The 18945-nt window shown below is 48.7% G+C and overlaps 2 protein-coding genes across 9 annotated transcripts in view; one reads left to right on the forward strand and one right to left on the reverse strand.

The window, feature by feature from the left end:
- The window catches only part of LOC121597308 (probable GPI-anchored adhesin-like protein PGA55), a 66216-nt gene extending 51693 nt beyond the window's left edge, over positions 1 to 14523 (forward strand). For 7 of the 8 annotated variants that reach the window (XM_041922968.1, XM_041922967.1, XM_041922970.1 and 4 more), the window contains exons 5-7: positions 10713 to 12558; positions 12707 to 13075; positions 13139 to 14293. In XM_041922968.1, coding sequence (XP_041778902.1) covers positions 10713 to 12558; positions 12707 to 13075; positions 13139 to 13958 — 3035 coding nt within the window. In that variant the 3' untranslated portion in view covers positions 13959 to 14293. Of the gene's footprint in view, positions 1 to 10712; positions 12559 to 12706; positions 13076 to 13138; positions 14294 to 14320 lie in introns of those variants that run through there. The other variant, XR_006005401.1, reaches the window with a different exon arrangement.
- A 156-nt stretch (positions 14524 to 14679) lies between these two features.
- LOC121597313 lies at positions 14680 to 17234 on the reverse strand. The gene is made up of 4 exons (XM_041922978.1): positions 16725 to 17234; positions 16298 to 16594; positions 16136 to 16232; positions 14680 to 16068 (listed from the first exon to the last, which is right to left on the reverse strand). Exons 2-4 carry the CDS (start codon positions 16524 to 16526, stop codon positions 15402 to 15404), a joined length of 993 nt encoding a protein of 330 aa, XP_041778912.1. The 5' UTR covers positions 16527 to 16594; positions 16725 to 17234; the 3' UTR covers positions 14680 to 15401.
- Between the last annotated feature and the right edge of the window lie 1711 nt (positions 17235 to 18945).

Consider the following 18945-nt stretch of genomic DNA (forward strand, 5'->3'; position numbering starts at 1 on the left):
AACATATTTCATCGTTAATCTTCTGCACAAGCGCGTGTGTCCACGTGTGACACATGACTTGGGTGCTGGATTCGCTTCCGAAACCGATGAACTTGTTCACTTAATTGCCTGCGCCTTGGCGATATTGATATGTGGCGTGTTGTGAGCGCGCGTTTGCCCGTGTATTGCCGTAGGAAGATCATCGGCGTTTTGTTGCAGAGAGAGGGAGAGAGAGGGGAACTCCAACTCCCGTGTGGGCTGCTTCGGAAGATGTTCTGCATAGTGATTTGGGCGAACGAGCCCAGAACGAGATATACCTCCCACGATTCGTTACCGTTGTCTAGGTGTGTCATCTCGATCGTTGTGCTGCGGTGTCGAATAAAAATCACATAAAATACTCATATTTATAATGAACCTGCGCAGCAAAGTGCTGGCTTCTTGAAGAACGCCAGTTATGAGTTATGAGACACCCCATTGAATGTTGACGCAATAGGGAAAGCTCGAACATCGCGTGGATGAGTGCGTGTTCCCTTTCGGTAGGGGCATCTCGATCAATATTGAAGATAATTGGTTTCCCGAAAAGTGTGCTCCAAATTAGTACCAGGTCACAGAATGTGTGAAATAGAGAAATCAAACTCCACACTTCCACGCTCCAAAGAAAAAGTGGAACAGGAACTGCAGCGAATCGGAGCACGGGCGGGAAGAATGATGAACTTCATAAATCACACCATGATGTGAATGCACCGACCGGGATCTTGGAACCCGAGGTGTGCTGTACTTGCAGGTGAAACTACACCGTACACCGTACGGGACAGAAAAAAGCCCCCCAAGCGCTGGTCATTGTCATTGTCATGCAAGATTGGACCCCGTTTTGGGTTTCACGGAGTGTGCATATTTTACCACCCAAACACGCACACATGGAAGGCAAGTGGTAGTACAGAAAGGAAAGGTACAAATGGTGGGGGAGAAAGAGAAGCGAATTCAAAACAAAGCCACCAACAATCGCCCTAGTTAATGGGTGTTTTTGTTTGCTTCTGTTCGGTGCGGTGACATGTCCCACCGGTCAGTGGGCCACATGTTTTTCGAGAAGAGCAGGCTACAGAGCAGAAAGTTGGTGTACGAATTTTTGGAGTGATTTTTTTGCGGTTTTCTGGGGTGTTTGAAGAGATGTTCTGAAATTGTGGACATCATTCAGTTGTGGATATAAAAGTGTCTTGAGAACAAGTGGGACACTCAGAGCACCCTGCAGACATGGCTGGAATTCCAGGAACAACTTCAATATTGCAACGAACATGAACACGGTAACACAAATGTTGCAGGTTTTTTTTCAAGACATGCAATTAATCCCATCTGTCATGTTGCACGCTTCCACAGTCCAGCACTCCGAGCAGTTCCGCAATGTCCGATTGATTTATTCCTCCAAAACCTGAACTGGATTTCTTTGGGGGACTATTAATATACATCCAGACTGCAACGGTACGGCTTTTCACCCTAAGCCGTCTGATGATGGTGATGATGATGATGTAATCCCATTCCGATGCTGCAACCAATAAGTCTTTGATAGGCGGCCCTTACTCAAGCACCTTCCGATAAGCTCATCCGAAATGCGGTGGAAATGGAAATGAGTTATTTAGTAATCGGTGGATGAATGGACGCCTTAAATTAAGGTTTTTTTTGTTCATGTTTCCCTCCCAATTTGGGGAAATGGTTTTGGAAATCTGTATCAGCAGGGAACACTTGACCCCACTTTGAGGATAGAGGCTGGCCGCAAATTATAGACCTTTTCTCTGTGGTGAGCAGAAGTGCACTGAAAATGGTTTAACCTTATTAATTCAATTTGCTCACCCACCCAATACAGTGCTGCAAACCTGTTGGGGGTGTGTGTGTGTATAGCACGATTCCACGACCGCCCATTAACCTACTGAACCGTGTCCGCTTGGATTGGAACAGCGAGCACAAGCCCAGACCAGCGTTTGCTCCAGCAATTCGACAGGAAAGTGTAAAATACTTCCTCCCCAAGTAGCTTCTACCTTCCACCCCAATCCAGAGACTGTGATAAGTGATTTTCATCCCGGCTGTAAGGAAGTACTTACCTTCCCTCTAACGCCCGTGATCTTTGCTCTCTTCCCTCCCGCCAGCTCGCTCACCAGCTGTGTGATCTCAATCCCGCTGAATGCACTCGGCGAAATTGATCGGTTGACCCCGCGCCAACAACGAAGAGGGGTGAAATCTTGCAACTTTGCGTGGAAAATTGGTTCCAATTCGAACGTTTTGCCAGATTTTTCCGACTCTTGTAACTTGAAACTATTGCTGCTGTAGTAATTGAAATTGCAGGAGGAACACGTACAAACCATCCAAACCCATCCGGCACGGTTCGGTGTCCATGTACACGGACGGACGTGCCTCACTGATTGGCACAGTCCAAGAAATCCGTTTGTTTTCCAAAAAACCCTCCCAACCAACGAAGGGTGTGGGCGCTGTAAAGCAACGGAAACGGAATGTTCGGTTCCTGTTGGAAGCATTCCCGAAGGGGACCATGGGTCGCTTTCTAGAAGGGCCCCGTTTTGAAAGAAAATAAGCCGCAGCGAATGTTTCTGTTGTAGGCAAAAGGGGTAAAAGGAAGTACTGCCGCCCCGAACTGGGTCAGACATAGGTCGTAATGACCCGATCAAACCGAGCCGAGATTTTGTGTAACTACTCTTTCCCTCTGTGGGTATGTAGGAGGAACGAGGCTGGTACATTCTTGTGCCACCGATTCGACTCGGAAGTACTCCTCCGGGTGAAGCGCGAGGAGAAAGAACGATCGCGTAATGATGATGATGACCGACCCTTAGATGTGTGTCCACAGCTCCAGGTAGGCACGTGTGGGGCTTGCTCCAAGTTCCGTTGCAGTTCCGTTGCAGCGGTCGTTTTGTTTTGCAGGTTAACATCCCGCTCCGGCCATGAAAGGGTTGTAACACGATAAGTGCTTTAATTAGAGAAGTCTAGGCACTAGGTAGCGGCCCGGTTGGTGTACCTCGATGTATAGCGCTCGATGAGCTTGACCCCATGGTTCATCTATTAATTCACCACCGGAGCTTGAATTGATCCGTTAACGAGCGATAATTGTGCGGTTAGGTGCGCGGTATCCAAAACTAATTCCATCCACGGTTCGTTTCTTAACCCGAGAGTGCAAGATCTCAATTCAGTTGTTAGGTTTTAGGTGTACAATTATGTTTCTCTCACAGCAAAAAAAAGACCCCATATTTCACACAGAACCGTCAAATTAGACAAGAGCGAAGTCCAAACGTTCAAGAACTGATCGTTACGCCGGTTCGCAAGCAAATCATCTCGGCGCTTTATTTCGCGATCGTTTTGTTCGGTTGCGCAAAAACTTGCGCCTGCCTCCTAAACCCATCGCGCACGGACGCCACGTTTGGGATGTTGAACGCGCTCATAATCCGTTGCTTCGTTTGCCTAATCGTACGTACGGCGTCGTACGTAAAAGGGTAATCATAATCATTAGTGCAGCAGCAAGACAGACCACCGCGAGCAAGGATGCACCGGCGTGATGAATTCCTGCACGTTTGCGGCTTGTTTGCCGGTGTCCAGTCACCTTGGCGCTGGAGGTGGCCGTACCCGGATCGTGCCGCTCATGTGCAGAATGCAAATTGGGTGGGAAGGAAGCTACAATTATGGTTGGCCGTTCGCTTGCCGCTGTGGTAGTGGGATGGCTAAAAAAGACGCTGCTTAATGCCATATGGCGATTAGTGTCCGCATGGATTGCAAAACATTGAAGTGATGCGGCGATTCCATACAAGAACGCGATCTCAATCAATCGGAGACATGGTATGGCTTCTATTCCAGTTCAGCTACATAAAAGCACATTTCCTGCAGCATAAGTGCAGCGACGCTACGATGGCGCCTCTTTGCTTGAGCCGGATGCTACTGGAATAAATATAAATATCCCCAGCAGTTGACATACCACACGATCGTAGCAGCAGTGCAGTTTCCCAGAACAGCCGCGGTGCAGTGGAATAAAAATAAAAACCCACCGCTTCATTTCCTGTCGTAATTCGTTTGCGTTTCCACACTACGCAGATGCTAATAACTCACGTGCTCGTCGCACGTCGATGACAGCGTCAGACTCGAGACGATCGCGTAAACCTACTTTACTGACGAGGATCGCAAGTTCTTGCTAAGACATTCTTTCCAGTGCTGTTGCTGCAAGACACATACGACGACAAGAGTAAAGGCCGATCGTTTGCGATCGTTATTTTATTAGAGACCGAGCGATTAGAGTTGATCTCATGGATTTTCCGGTTCGCCAGAGCTGGATGCGATGGACCTAAGGCATACAATGTTTTGATGTGCGATTTCAAGAGATGCTTCAATGACCGTACCCTGCCCGGGTGACACGATCGCGCATCTGTTGGGTATGCGCTGGACCGGTCCGGTAATTACGGCGATCGTTTCTAGCCGCTCGAAATATCAATTGCATTGCTCGACTGGTGATGACAGTTGTGGTGACTGCACCTGTTCTAGATCTGGTCGTGATCGTGGCGGCGGGAATAGGACGAGTGGTGCAAAAATCTGGTAATAATTTCTCTAATTGGAGCAATTTTGTTTCAGTAATCGGTTCGGATGTAGCTGGAATATCTGGAAGAATCCCGGTTTTGTTGTGGAATATCCAGGAGAGAGGTACTGATGGTGCAATGGTGGTTTTGTTCTTCAATTATAACTGTAGAAACTGCTGGAGGACGCTCTTTGAGGACATATCACACTAATTGCTTGACTTTACGCCATTATACCTCTACGAGGGCACAAGAAGACTTGTTCAATAGAGATCGAGAAGACTATGACACCTGGGATCATCTGGGTCTCAAGAAATCTTCATCATCCTGTTCTTCAGGTGTATCTTATCGACATGAATACGCTCTCTTATATGACACATCTGTTGCAGAGAAGCAGCAATAGCATTGTGTTATTATACTCCTTTCAATCTTATAATGCCCCTTTAAACTCATGCTCGATTTGGAGGTGTCCATATATTTAAAACATTAAAGCCACTCATATTCCCCCTCACCAAAACGACGTATAAAACCCGCTCAGACGGGCACATATTAACGCTTGATGGACAATAAAGCAAGGCAATAAATTATTTCATTCCTTCCGTCCGCAAACAAAAAGCACACGTTTGTTTGACGACCACGATGTTTGTACATTTCGCGTCATGCTTAGAAATGGTTCGGAAAAGACTTACCATGTCCACCTACACGCCGCTTACAACGGAAAGGAAAGAAAAACATAAATCCTACCCATTTGCAGCGAAATGCGATTCTTCGAGCTCTTTTACATGACAAAGCAGCACCTGGAGTGTTTGGAGGGATTTGTCTAGAATAACCAGTTGAATAATGTCCACTCCATGTCGGGGGTTTCGTGCTGACGAGATCCATCCACCTGTGTAACCTGTGTCGCATGTACAGTGGCTCAAGCTACTAAAACCTGACGGCCATTAATTAATCTTCACGACCAATAGCTTCACCCCGACAAGTGTCCGCAACGGAACGGGTTGGAACGATTCCCGGTGAGACAAATTTCGTGCCAAATCACACACACACAGACTTTTTGCTAATGTGTGCTCATTTGCCATTAATCATAACGCCTCGCCGTTGGTCGTGTACCGATCCCACCAGTGTCACTGACCGCGGGAAGACACCGTGCGCGCACGTGAATTAAATGTGTTACAAACTAGACGTGCGCTTCGGGCTCAAAATAGATCAAACCCGCCTGGCGGTGCGCAATCTTTATTCGTCATGCTTCCACTGCACATTGGACACGGAGCATATCCCCTCCCCCAAGTAAGCATACTAAACTGAGTGTACTGACTAATCACAACGCTCCAGTGAGATTTCGGCGAATTTGGTGCGGGATTCCCGTCCTCGATATCACGACACGGTTATCCCGGTTTCTTCGACTCTTTATCTCTCTTGCTCTCTCCCGAGCATCGCCATTACATAATGCGAGACACGATGACCTCTAAAAAATTCAGGCACAGATCGCCACAGCAGCAGCAGCAGCAGCCCAGCAGCAAAGGCATGCAAACACGGCCGAAAGTCGCACGATCGCACGAGATGCGCAAAAAGGGGAACGATGACGCTCGATGATCATCATGGTGATGCGAAAACAAGTTTTTATGCTGCGCCGGCGGGTCAATTTCTTCGGTGTAGGTCGGTCGGAGGCTGTTGAGGGTTCGGCCTGTTTTTTGTTGCTCCTTTTGTTGATCGTGTTTTTATGCTCCTTGCGTCACGTTTCACATTATCGCATCGCCTTAATCAGAGGGCGGCCAAAAAGGCGGCATGGCCGCGCGCATGTTCGGTGTGTTTTTCCCCTCTTCGCAAAATGGTTTTATTTCTTATTTTGTCTGATCATCAGGGAATGAAATAAGGGCTCGAAGGGAATTGGTTCCCGGTAGTATGGAAAGTGAAGGGTTCGGTTTTGAATGATTATGTTTTGTTGCTCAACAATATCTTGAACATTTTTATAAATTAAAATCCTCAAGAAAATGCTATAATAATTTAGAACACGATTTTATTTTATTCAAATGATAGAAAGTTTGAATATACAATTAAGTGACTCATCGTGTCTTTTTGCCCTTGCGAGAACCCCTGCACATCATGCTCTCTATCCCCGAGAAGCACGAAGTCAATTTCAATCATAATATTGCAAAAATATCGTTAGATTGCAGTTTCATCTCGATTCATCTTCGGCCTGTCCGGCGGGAAGTTGATTTTCCTTTCAATTGCAAATACCAACCGCACAGCACGGAACCTGTTTCATCAGCCCCTGTATCGCCCGGCATTACATCTGGCGGCTAGAGAGGGTTTCTCGTGTTAAGGAAGGAAGAAGCGAAAAAAAAACGCTGGCCACATGTCGGGCGTGGCATTTACTTTCGCTTTTAAATGTTAACCGCCAAGACAGGGCAAGACATTCGTGGTACGTCTGGTACGCTGAAGATGGTAAGCGGCCGTTGTGTCGTTCAAAAAGGGAGCACGAAGAATCGCCACAAGAATCGACCGCAGTCGAGTGACATAAAAATGAAATCGATATGCCCTCGAAGCAACTCCCACAGAGCACACAGCCACACGCAAAGAAGCTACGATGCTGGTGCAGTGAATCGAAGTGATCGAATTGTCTGTACTCCCCACGATCGATTAATCGGGCAGCCAGTACGTGATCTCGAGCGTGGGCGTCCTAGTACGTCCTTCCCCGAAGGCAATCTCCTGCCCGACCCGCGGCTGGAGGCAGCACGCGACGACGCATAGGTTCGTCGCTTGAGCCTCTCAATCCAACTACCCCGTTTATTGCACCTGGCTGCAGGGCAGTGGTTCCGATCTTCCCACCCCTTTTCTTCCCAAGCCATTTCAACAAAAAACTCAACACAACAACTTTTGATTTTATTTTGTTCACCGTCGTGTGTGACGCGATCGAGCCATTTCCCTTTCACCAAGCGGGGCTGATCGTGGTACGACCCACCCAACTGTGGCAGTGGCGGTGGCCTGCAATTGTGTAGGGATTTATACGGCTGCCGCCTTCTCCATTTCCTTTCTATCGCTGTTTATTGATTTAGATGGAAGCTCGAAGACCACCACCAGCCCCCCCCCAGGACACGCGATATTGCGAATGGGAGAGATAATTAATTTATTAAATGAATTGGCCCATGTTTCTTTTCTTTTCTTTTCTGTGCGGCCATTTTACTACCACCCACCCAGGCGTTGAAGTGGGGCTTTTCGGCATGACCTTGCATCTTTTTTAGCGACCAGTTCTGTTTTTTTTTTGGTCCTCTGTACGATTATGGCGCAGATTTGTTGTGATCTGTTTTATAACATAGCGAGTCACCGTTGTCGATGGGGATTGCAGTTGTTTGTGGCGAATTCGCGGTTCGCTGCCTGTGTACAACACGATGTTCCGTGTGAGCGAGGCGAAATTCACAAGGGGAGTACATTAATATTTATAATATTTTCACTTTCACCCAAACTTCGTAACACACTTGTGAGCGTGTGTGTTTGTTTGGTGGAATTTTTGCACATTTTTTCCAGTTCCAGTCAAAAGAAAGTGATCGATCTGAGGGCAGTTTCCGCTCAGTTTGTGGCACAGTGAAGCGTTGTTTGAGCATCAATTTCGATGAAGATGAAGATCAAAGCAAAAATATAACTCATTAACGCGTATTAGCGACACTATCATCAAAAGAAGCCATTAAAAAGAGTCTTTTTTGTCACTATCACTCTCACAATCATAGAAACATTACAGCCACAAAATCGAATGACCTTCTTGACCCGAATTTCCGGACGACACGCTCTCATTTCCAAAGTTTCTGGACCATCTGGACAGCACAGCACACACAAAAAAGGGCTCTTATCTCACGACCCAACACGTGCGCACCACCAGTTGCGCATCCGAGGAGGCCGTTTTGACAGAACTCTTTCTATGCCACTGCGCCAACATGTTCCCCGCCTCTGTGCTTGGTGTCAGCCATACAGTCTACACCGAGCACCGAGAAAGCCATATGTGTGTGTGTGTGTGTGTGCGTAATAAAGTGGTCACGTTCCACGTTCTTAACTGCCGTCCATTTCTGTTTGATTTCTAACGACACTCTAATCGGAAACGGTGTCACCCACGTGGGGCATGGCCGCTCAGTTCCATGGCTCTCTGCTACAGCAAACAGCAACGAACGAATCAACAAACGGCAGACAGGCAGCAGAAGAAGAAGAAAAAATCGCACGCCCTACAGTTGCGCACCTGTACTTGCACTTCACACTTGTTTGCCGGTGGCAAACGCGTCGATCAGATGGAGACTGGGGCCTGGCTTTCGAAACTTGCTGCGAACGATCGGTGTTTGTCAGTCAACTTGCAAAGTAGGCAAAATGTGTGTAAAAGTCACTGTCATTTCATTTCGTTTTTTTTTTTGGTCTTGTCGTCATATACCCTCCAGAGAGCGGCCTTAGCGCAAGCGAGAAGTGCGCAAGCGAACACGCGAGCCTGCAGCAGCTGTTAATTGATCGAGCCATGGATATTTATGTTAATTTATTGTTGTCGTTGACTCTCCAACCGTGGGCCTTTTTTTGCCTCTTTTCGGTCTTACCTGTCTGTGCGATGACTGTGGAATAGTAAACTACCTTCCACCTACCTTGGTTCCCTCCATGCGGGTCATGCGCGGGGAACTTCACGGTATTGACATGACGTTGCAGATCGATAGATCACCACCAAACAGGGGGCCCCGTGAAGAGACAAATATGATCACATTTACCTTTACCACTCGATGGGGAGAATATTAAACATGGCACCAGGAATGTGTTGTCTATTGCATCCGCTTCCTTTCGCACAATGGCTCCCATGTCAACGCGAGAGGATGACTCCCGCGTTTACGTCATTTTGAGGGGTTCGTCGCCGCGCAGCTGATTTGAGACACCCCACCCAGGGCAAGATCAATGTTTGGGGCCTCGGCCTGCGCTCTCTTTGCAGGCGAGTCACTTTCTCTGTCCCTCTCTCTCGCTCTCGTTCTCTTTTGCTTGCCCCGTCTCTCTCTCTCAGTGGCATTGGTTCTCTTTGCATTTTGCGGGCATTATCGCTCTATCGCGCTTTCTGTGTGTATGTGGAGCTCGAGGGAGGCCGCTGAGCAGGCCCGGTGGACAACGCCAGTTCAGTCTCTGTGCCATACGCACTCAGGGTGGTGTTTTTAGTGCAGCGCGCATGTCTGTGTAACGATCGTGAGTTTTTGTGTGAGGACCCCTCATCCGCTGGGAAGGATAACATAGCGAGGTAACGAAGGTGAGGAGTTGGAAAATGTGTCCCAAAAGGAGAAGATCCGACGTGGGTCCATAAATGTGTTTAGTAAGAACCTTCAACCGACCTCTCTCCCCTCAAACAACACTCGCCAAAGCCATGTATCGGGCATTTTTGACAAAACTTCCACGAAGGATGTGAAGACACCGTTCGGGTCGTCATCGCGACAGACGAGTCGTCCCATCGCGTGGCCGGCATGCAAACACCGAACTTCCTCCAGCCGATGTCTTCGTATGCACTTTTGCGAGCAACAGACATGAGTCCGTTTGGACAAACAATAAAACCCGAGCGGCGAAGAGGGCCTGCGAGCGTGTTCTGTTGCAAAGCCATATCCAGCTAATGGTCTTGGTCTTGGTACACATTTATGACTATTAATGTTTCACCTTTAGCCGGGACCGTGTGTTGTTCTTGGACCAGCGAATGATGGTGGTCGTGTTGGAGTAACGTTGCTGCAGTTTTAAGAACAAACTGTTCCAAGCAAGACTGAGCTGTTTTTTTGGTGCATTCTTCATTCTGAGAGCGTTTCTGAAGTCTTCGACGACTCGCTTCAATGCAAAAGTGTGAGGCTGTGTGTGATTTTTAGTGCTTCGAAGCTTTGCCCTTCTTAACACGAGAGGCATAATTTATTGTTCACGTTCGTTTTTTTGGTGAGATTTTCTCTTCTGCTCTTCTGCGCGAGTTGAGCCATTTCACTCCCGACAGTGGACCCGTTCGGACACTGGTTCACAGAAGTCTCCTTTCGAATTTCCTCTTTCTCCGAGCAGGCTTCGAAGCTTCCCGGCCACTATCGCGCAATTCCCTTGATGATTAATTAACCGCAAAAGTAAACACATACTTACCGCGTTCTCTTTCTCTCTTTGTTTCTCGTTTTGGCTCTTTAAACGCTGGTGCTTTTGCAAACAACGCCGCAGATCTATCACCCGTCAACTGGACCAAGCGCACCGGATCGTCCGGCATCAACTGCTACAGCATCGAGGAAGGGCGGGTTATCGAGCGACCGAAAGGTCGTTACGTTTCACCGGTACGCATCAAAAACAAGCAGCAAGCGATCGCGAACGCAGCAACAACTGGCAGCAGTGCAGTGCAAGCTACCACCAACTCCACCACTGCCGCTGGCAATTCACTATCGTCTGCCACCACGACCACACCCGTGACGCGGCGCATACTGCAACGAGCCGATAAGGGTGCGGATGTGTCCGTCAACGGCGGTATCGCATCGTCCGGCGGTGGTTCGTCGCTGTACAAGCAGCTAAGCCGCTCGATTGGCAATATTGTCGATACGATCGAGAGTCGCAGCCCGTCCCTGAGCCAGCGGTCGATACCGTACCGGGAGAAGAAGAATCCGCTCGGCAGCACCCGGCTGTCCTGCTATCAACCGATCAGTCTTGAAACGCGATCGACCGGGGAGAAAGAGGAAGACCAGGAGCAACCACCGCCCAATCGGAGGAAGTATGGTGGTGCCACGGCGGTCGACAGTGCAACACTGCGAGTGCAAAAAGTGCGCCATCCGCTCTACAAATCGGTGGACGATCTGATCTTTCTCGGCTCGACCGGTGACGTTATTGTGCCCGCAAGCAAACCGGCCGAACCGTCGCCAGCAGCAAGTCCACAGCAGCAAAGCACGCTGCATCGGCTAGCGGCGTCTGATACGAGGCGCAACCAACATCAGCTGCAGCGCGCTATCACGGTGGATGTGGAGAGCGAAAAAACCGCAACCGCAACCACCGATCGGCGCTTATCATTCCCTCAAGGCACGGAACGCGGAATAGTGGACCGTGACGCACTGCTCCCAGCGGCCAGCACAGCTAGCGAAGTACCAAAGAACGAAGGCGACGCCACGATGATGGATCCGGCCGATCACGACGAGACGTACGGGTTCGCCCAGATGCGCACCACGCTTGGACCGATCGAGACGGCCTACCGGTTACGGCTGGAAGCGTTTAAGCACGAGCCGGGGAATGGGGTTGATGCGGTGCCGGCACCATCATCCGCCGGGTCGTCCACGTTCAAGACGCCAAAGAGGAAGGACAACTTTACCAACAAAATTCGGGCAATGTCCGATCGTACCCAGAAGCTGTTCTCGCGCATCTACTCCACAAATAGTGCTGCTGGTGGTGGTGGTGGTACTACGAGCGGACAGAAGGGATACCATCTGTCGACTAGCAAGTCGCTGAAGAAGTCGACCGGGAAGTTGTCGGAGGCGAGCAGGAGGAGTGTGAGCTACGGTGCGTTGCCCGGGCTGGCGGATTTCCAGCAGGGTGTGGCCAAAGAGCGAGACGATACGTACGAAGATGTTGCAAAGGAGCCGGATGTTGTTCCTCAGGACAAACCACAACAGCACCAGATGGATGATCTCGATGCGGATCTTCTTGTGGGTGGTGGAACGGTCATTGCGATCAGTGGAAGTACTGGACACACGGACGCGGAGGATGGAGATTCGGGCATTCTGGTGAACGAATCTGGCGCCTCGTCCATACTCGAAACGGACGACGTGTTCCATGAACAACAGTTGATTGGTGGACCAAGAATTCCGAGCATACCTACTAAGGTACATCATCATGGCGGAGTGGCAGAGGCGACTGAGTTTAAGCTGGTCACGATCAGGTTGGACGAACCCCCGAGTGAGCTGGTGGATGTGCCGGGAGGTGAGGATGGCAGTGGACTCGGTATCATTATCGCACCGATTGCGACCACCGAGGGTGAGGTCAGCAATCGGTACAAGGTGGCCCACGTACTGCCCGGAGGACTTGTTTGCAGGTAAGGCGCCAGTTCGATCGATCTTCCAAAACTATTCGGAAGTAGAAAAACCGGTTCGGATAGGTGCACACTAAGAGCACATATTGGACATGTTGAACTCTAATCGTTTTAATATATCTCTCTCTCCTCTGCTTTTCGGGTCCCTCAGGGAAGGTTCGATAAAGCCGAACGATGAAATTGTCAACATCCTCGGGAAGCGACTGCGCGGTCTGTCGATGCGTGAGGTGCAGGAGTTGCTCAACAGTTGCGCCCGCCGTGGTACTGGCCGCACCAGCATCGATCTTGTCATTTGTCGCAGTAGGGCAAACGGCACCGATCATCACCAAGACGACGACGATCATCATCAACAGCAGCAGCATCAGCAGCAGCAAAGGCCACCGTCGGTAAATCGACGGCTGTTCCGCAATAGCCGCAAGATATCGCTCGACTCGTACCTGGAAGACGAACGACCGGATCACAGTGGAAGCGAGACGGGATCCGAGCAGGATACGACCAACTACACGTCGATTGCTATCAAGTGAGTGGAGTTGTCTAAATCTTTTGAATGGAATTTACTAAACATTTGCCTTCTTTTTCCCAGAATCGATGGTAACAAGTACAACACGCTCGGAACGCCCCGACGATCGAAGCAACCACTCTCAATGGTTTACAAACAGCAGCAGCAGCAGCAACACCAACAACAGTCACCACAATCTCAGCCTCCTTCGATAGGCACCATCGTTGCCTGCGACGGTATCCCCAGCACGGAGGTGGACTCTCAGCCACCCTCCCTCGACTGCGCCAAGCGTCGTTCGTTCACCAAAAATGTCACCACAACGCAACCCTCCAACACGTCCTCGAAAGTCGTGCGTCGCTCGCTTGTAGGCAAACAGTCCAACAGTTCCGCCCAAGCCTCGCCCCAGCTGGTGACGGCCGCCCGCAGCACCATGAACCTGTGCGACGACGAAAAGCTGGAACTGCACGCGTCCACCTCGGACGATGCGGAAACGAGCAGCGGGACGAGTTCGCTCGAGCTGGACAAATCGACCGCAAGCAACTTCTGCACACTGCCCCGGCGGCCCAAGTCGTCCGCCCTTTGCTCGTTCCACACGGTAACGTTCGAGAAGGGACCGGGCAAGAAGTCGCTCGGCTTTACGATCGTCGGCGGACGGGATAGTCCCCGCGGTGCGCTCGGGATCTTCATCAAGAGCATCCTGCCGACGGGCCAGGCGGCGGAAGATGGACGGTTGCGAGCGGGCGATGAGGTGCTGGCCGTGAATGGGCAGGTGTGTCACGATCTTACCCATCTCGAGGCGGTGAAGCTGTTCAAGAGCATCAAGACGGGCGAGATCGTGCTGCAGCTCTGTCGGCGCAACAAGTCCGCCCATCGGTCGATGGACATCGATGCGAATGCGTGTTGAGGGGGAGGATGGTGGGGATTTGTGTTTTTTTTTTCTCGTAGCAAGACTAATTAGCTGGTAAAGCAAGTAAGCGTGTGCGTGTGTGTAAAGGAAGGGATTAAGATCCTTCGTAGTAGGTTGGGTTAGGACAGATCAGGGTTCTACTTAGTAGACAGTGGAAATAGTTAATAGCGCTGGGTGTAAATATCGAGAGCACTGGTTCCACTCTCCAGAATCGCTTGAACGTTCACTGGAGTGTGTTGAGTAAGTGCTGTAGTAAGTTGTGTCGTAAGTAAAGATGTCTATATGTATGTGGTATTGCATATTATTAAAAACTATAAACAGAAATATCCTAATTAATCGTGTCGTTCTCCTATCCATAGAGAATCAATTGGATTATCAATGAAGATGCTCCAAGGATGATGATCTTGAAGATAATAATTCAAAAAAACCCGAAATTACTTTGTGAAGAACCTAAGATATGCAAGTAACTTCAAAAGATACAATGCACTGAAGAATTCGCTTGATGTTGTCCGAACTAAACGTGAATATGACAGGGAAGTTGATAGAAAGTTGAAGGTTTCAGGTAAGTATACTTACGGTAAAGCTTAAAGATATCACGAGGAGTTGACTAAAAAGACATAAAGATGACCCGTAGAATCAAAACCTCGGAACAGTCACTCAACTCCCTTTCTTTCTACTCTTTCACCACCATGAACTCCTCCAACACACACTCCATTCCTTAAGATCTAGAGTATTATGTTTATTGTTTGTTGCTTGCTGTTTCCATGTTTTGTTGCTTTTAAAATTCCCACAAAATGTTCATCGCCTTCGCCCTTGGACTGGAGTATGGACATTGCTCTGATCTACCCTCGTATTCGATTCTCTCTGCCTTGTTGTATGAAAGCAATAGCCAGCAATTGAGCCACTAAGAATAAATGTCGCATTCAGTGTTTGCATTGCATTGAATGGAGATGAGAGTTGTTGTGCACCTGCACGTAGGCGCATTGCAATATGCGTGGTAGTTATTATTGTTATAGTTAAGATGCGTGGTAATACAGTAGCAGGTTAAGCAGTCGGGAGGGTTTGTTTACGCGCGTGGAAAGGGGCCTGTGAAAGGTGAAGATGTCTGTGTATGTGTGTCTAGTTGGGTTTGGTTTGGTATCTTCTGCTTTAGTAGTAAGTTATAAATCATTTCACTGTTCTACCATCTTTGAGGAACATTCTTCTAAATTCAGTATCAATTCGATCCGGTGTGCCACCACCATCGCACCGTAGCTTTGAGACTGGTTTTGCCAGGTCCCCGGCACGTGCTACGCAAGTACTAAGAAGTTCTTTTCAACCAACGCTTTCTCCCCTGGCAGGAGGACGTGTCGTGTCTATTAGGAATGTATGTGTTCCATTCTCACTCAATCGCCTTCGCTTCGCCCTCTCTCGCCTCTATTCGCGCACTCCTCCACCACTTCAGTTCTTGATGTCACTGATCCGCCGGGACAGTGATCCAGCACCAGTGCCTGCGCCGTGTGCCTTCCTGCCCATCGTGGAGCTGAGCATTGTTGGGTACAGGTTCAGCGGGGCCATGTTGGGATTTTCGATGCGCGTCGGCGATGAGACCAGCGTGGCGGTACGGTTGGCAGCACTTCCTGCACGGTTCAGCGAACCCAGCACCTCCTGCGGTTCCTGATATCCCGAGTCCATATCGTCAAAGTGTGCGTACGATTCCATCAGCGGTGTCGGATCTTCATAATCGTAATCGACAAAGCCCGAGTTTTCGAACGAGTTCTTGCTCTTCACGATAGTGCCGTGGGTCGAGGGGATGTACTGCTCGTGCTTGCGCCCATAGTCAATCACTTCGTAATGGTCCTCCGGATTGCCGCCGTACGATTCCGTGATGAAGTGTTGCGTGCCGTGCGGTGTAAGGGCCGCCCAAAGGGTACGATTGTCCGGATGGGCGGGCTGCTGATGGTGGTGATGATGCAGATGGTTGGTTGGATAGAGAATCGTTCCACCGGGCATAAATACGGCCGCCTTGGCGGTGGACGGCTCATGACCCAGGGCGTGCAGTGGAGGTTGCTTCAGGTTGGTATCGTGATAGGAGTAGCTGAACGAGCTGCAGCGGAAGCAGAATCGACTGCAAAAGAAATGGGAAATATGGGTCATTATGAGGAAACGACCAATTTAAGGCTATGATTACATACTCGCGACATTTGAGCACTACCATGGCTAGAAGAGCGCCCAGCAGGATGACTCCAACACAGGACGAAATTAGTACCAACATCCAGGTATCGTCCATTCCTGCAACAACAAAAAAATACATTTTCAAACATGACCTTTCAACTCCTTCTCCAATCGTGGCCTACCGTTCCCGGGCAGCTCGACAAACTCCATCCCGGACTGTTCGTTCGCCTTCAGGGACGGTTCGCAGATGAAAGCAGCACTGCACAGTAGGCTGTTGTTGCTGTTGCCGTTCGGTTTGCTGGCGGCCAGTGCGTTTTTCGGCAGCAGAAACGAAGACAGCGGTGGCGGTGGCATCGACAGTATCATATCGGGCGGTGGCCCCAACTCGAGGCAATCCCCAAGGCAACTCATCCTGTGTTCCTCCTTGTGTTCCTTGTGCTGCGTCCTACTTTCACCTATTCCAACGTTACTGGGTGCTTCTGCAACGCATGAAACACACAAAGTATCACTTTTAGTATTTGAAAACACTATTTTGTTGTTTTTCAGTTGAAAAAAAAACACGAAACTTGTTGGATTATTATTGGAGTTCGCGAAAAACTCACTGCTTACCCTAGAAAGAAAATAGGCTTCTACGCGTTCGACGCGTTACTGGCACGACTATACTGGAATTTCTTTCGGTGGTCGAATTTTCAAGCAGCTCCGTTTGTAGTATTGGTGATGTTGGTGTGAAATAGGGAATCTTTTCCCTCGGCAGAAGGACGACAAAACGGCACCGCTTACACTGTGTGTGTGCGATGGAAAATTGGCGCACGCGCACCCCACACAAATCATAGGACAGAGCGTTGGAAAGGTGTTGATGGGTGTATGTTTTTATTGATTTCTGAATTATATGTTTGCACTGGCGCGCGGTACCCTCTTCGGTACAAGCGGGTGGTAGTGGGAAAGGGAAGCGATGAGTCAAAATAAACACAGAGTGTGTTTTCGTTCCGCTTCCGCTGGGACAAAATAAGGCGGCACGAGGAATGGAGGACCGGAAAGGGAAGAAATGAAATGAAAAAAAGGACTAAACAGGAAACGGGGTAGAAAAAGGGAGTAGTTGTACACCCTTCCGGAAACCGTGTTCGTCCTGTTTTTTTGCCCCGTTGCTAAGGAGCTCTATAGCATGCTGAGGTAGAAACGCAGCTTGTTTGCAACGGACGGGGGAAATGCGCAGAACACAAATAAGGACATTCTTTACACCTGTGTGTGTGCGCGCGTGTGTCTAGGTGGGTTCGGTTCGCTGGCAATCAGAAGCAGTGAAAGCGAAAATCCATGCTAATATGCTCATGGGACGGCGAAAAGCGCAATCCCGGCGGACACGGTCTAGTGGGAAGCTGACGAGCGCATTGAATGGGGGAAGAAAAATGCGCTAACAAAGAGCACAATGACCGGAGCACAAACGTTGTCTAATTGTGGCGTTTTTGGTGGGTTTTGTAGGGATTCGTGGAATGGCTTTTTAATTACGGAAGCGTTCACGAGGAATGCTACAGAAATGGCGGATTTGATTCTTCCCTTTAGTATTCCACATACATTTTTGAAATTTGTGGAAATAAGTCTACTTCTTCTTGAAATTTACGATAGTCCTTGTTTTGCGAAAATGCTCCGTGCAAGAATGGCAAAAGTCGACGAGTCTACCATTCGAATCTCCAATTGCCTTGAAGGTTATGTCTAATAGATTGCTTTTGTTCTCTTTGTAAGGATCTTCACTTATGTTTTATTCATATTTACAAAGCAACAAGTAAAATTCTGGAGTAGAATCAGATGAGGACGCTCTTGTAAGATAGTGAAGCCTCATATTCCTTTATAAGACTACGAACAAATCATAGAGGACCTAAAAACTGAGGTCTTCTAATGGACTTGTAACCTAGAAATTAAAAGTACACCTCATGAAATCCTATCACATCTCAATTCAAATTACTCTACTCGGGATTTGGAGCCCTAAGAATATCAGGATATAACACACTTTAAATAAATTGGGCAAGTTCCTGACAAAACCAGAATCCAAATATTGGGTATATGCACTTAACCGGGAACGGAGATAATCTCCAAAAGAAACTATACTACGCAGGTTGACAACAACGTAAACCACCGAATTCTCATCTCATCTCAGTTCATTGTACTGTATGTGTTATCTGCCGAAAAAAAGAAGAAATCCCTCCAAAGCTAACAAAGACAACACACCCGGAAGGTAAATATTGATTACCAAGCGTCATCAAGAACGCATCCCCGCCAGATAATCCTGCACGATAAAAATTCGTGGACAATGGTTAAGATTGACGATGACGCTTTGCCTCCAAAAACACAATACTTTACTGGAATGGGAAACTCTGGCTTTATTAAATTTATTTTACCTTATCATTTAAAGAGCTTATTTATAGTACTATTTACAACAACGAACTCAATAAGTGAGCTCCTGTATGAGTTTCGTGTTTGGCTGCGTCCTACACCCTATGCGTGGTTTACGCCTCAGCATCCAAGTAGACGTGGAATCTATCTATGTGGCTACCGTTCGCGCTATCTCTCCCTCTCTTTCTACACCTATTACAACACGATCAGCTGCTTGGTCTTAGGAACTAGATCCATCCTCAAACAGTGGCTGACATCTAATTCTCTAAAAAGGCGTTCTCCCGTTCCTTTGTGTTTGATACGCTTCGGGATCCTTCGGGAGGTGGGAGACAAATGATAACAGAAAGCCGTTCACGACGTGTGCATCATGCCTTGTATCCACAGCGTGTCTCAAATGGCGGAGAGGATTAGGCCTTTGTGTTGGGCATCAACACGATCTTCGCGC

This window comes from Anopheles merus, chromosome 3R (genome assembly GCF_017562075.2).
Source record: "Anopheles merus strain MAF chromosome 3R, AmerM5.1, whole genome shotgun sequence".
NCBI classification, from domain to species: domain Eukaryota; kingdom Metazoa; phylum Arthropoda; class Insecta; order Diptera; family Culicidae; genus Anopheles; species Anopheles merus.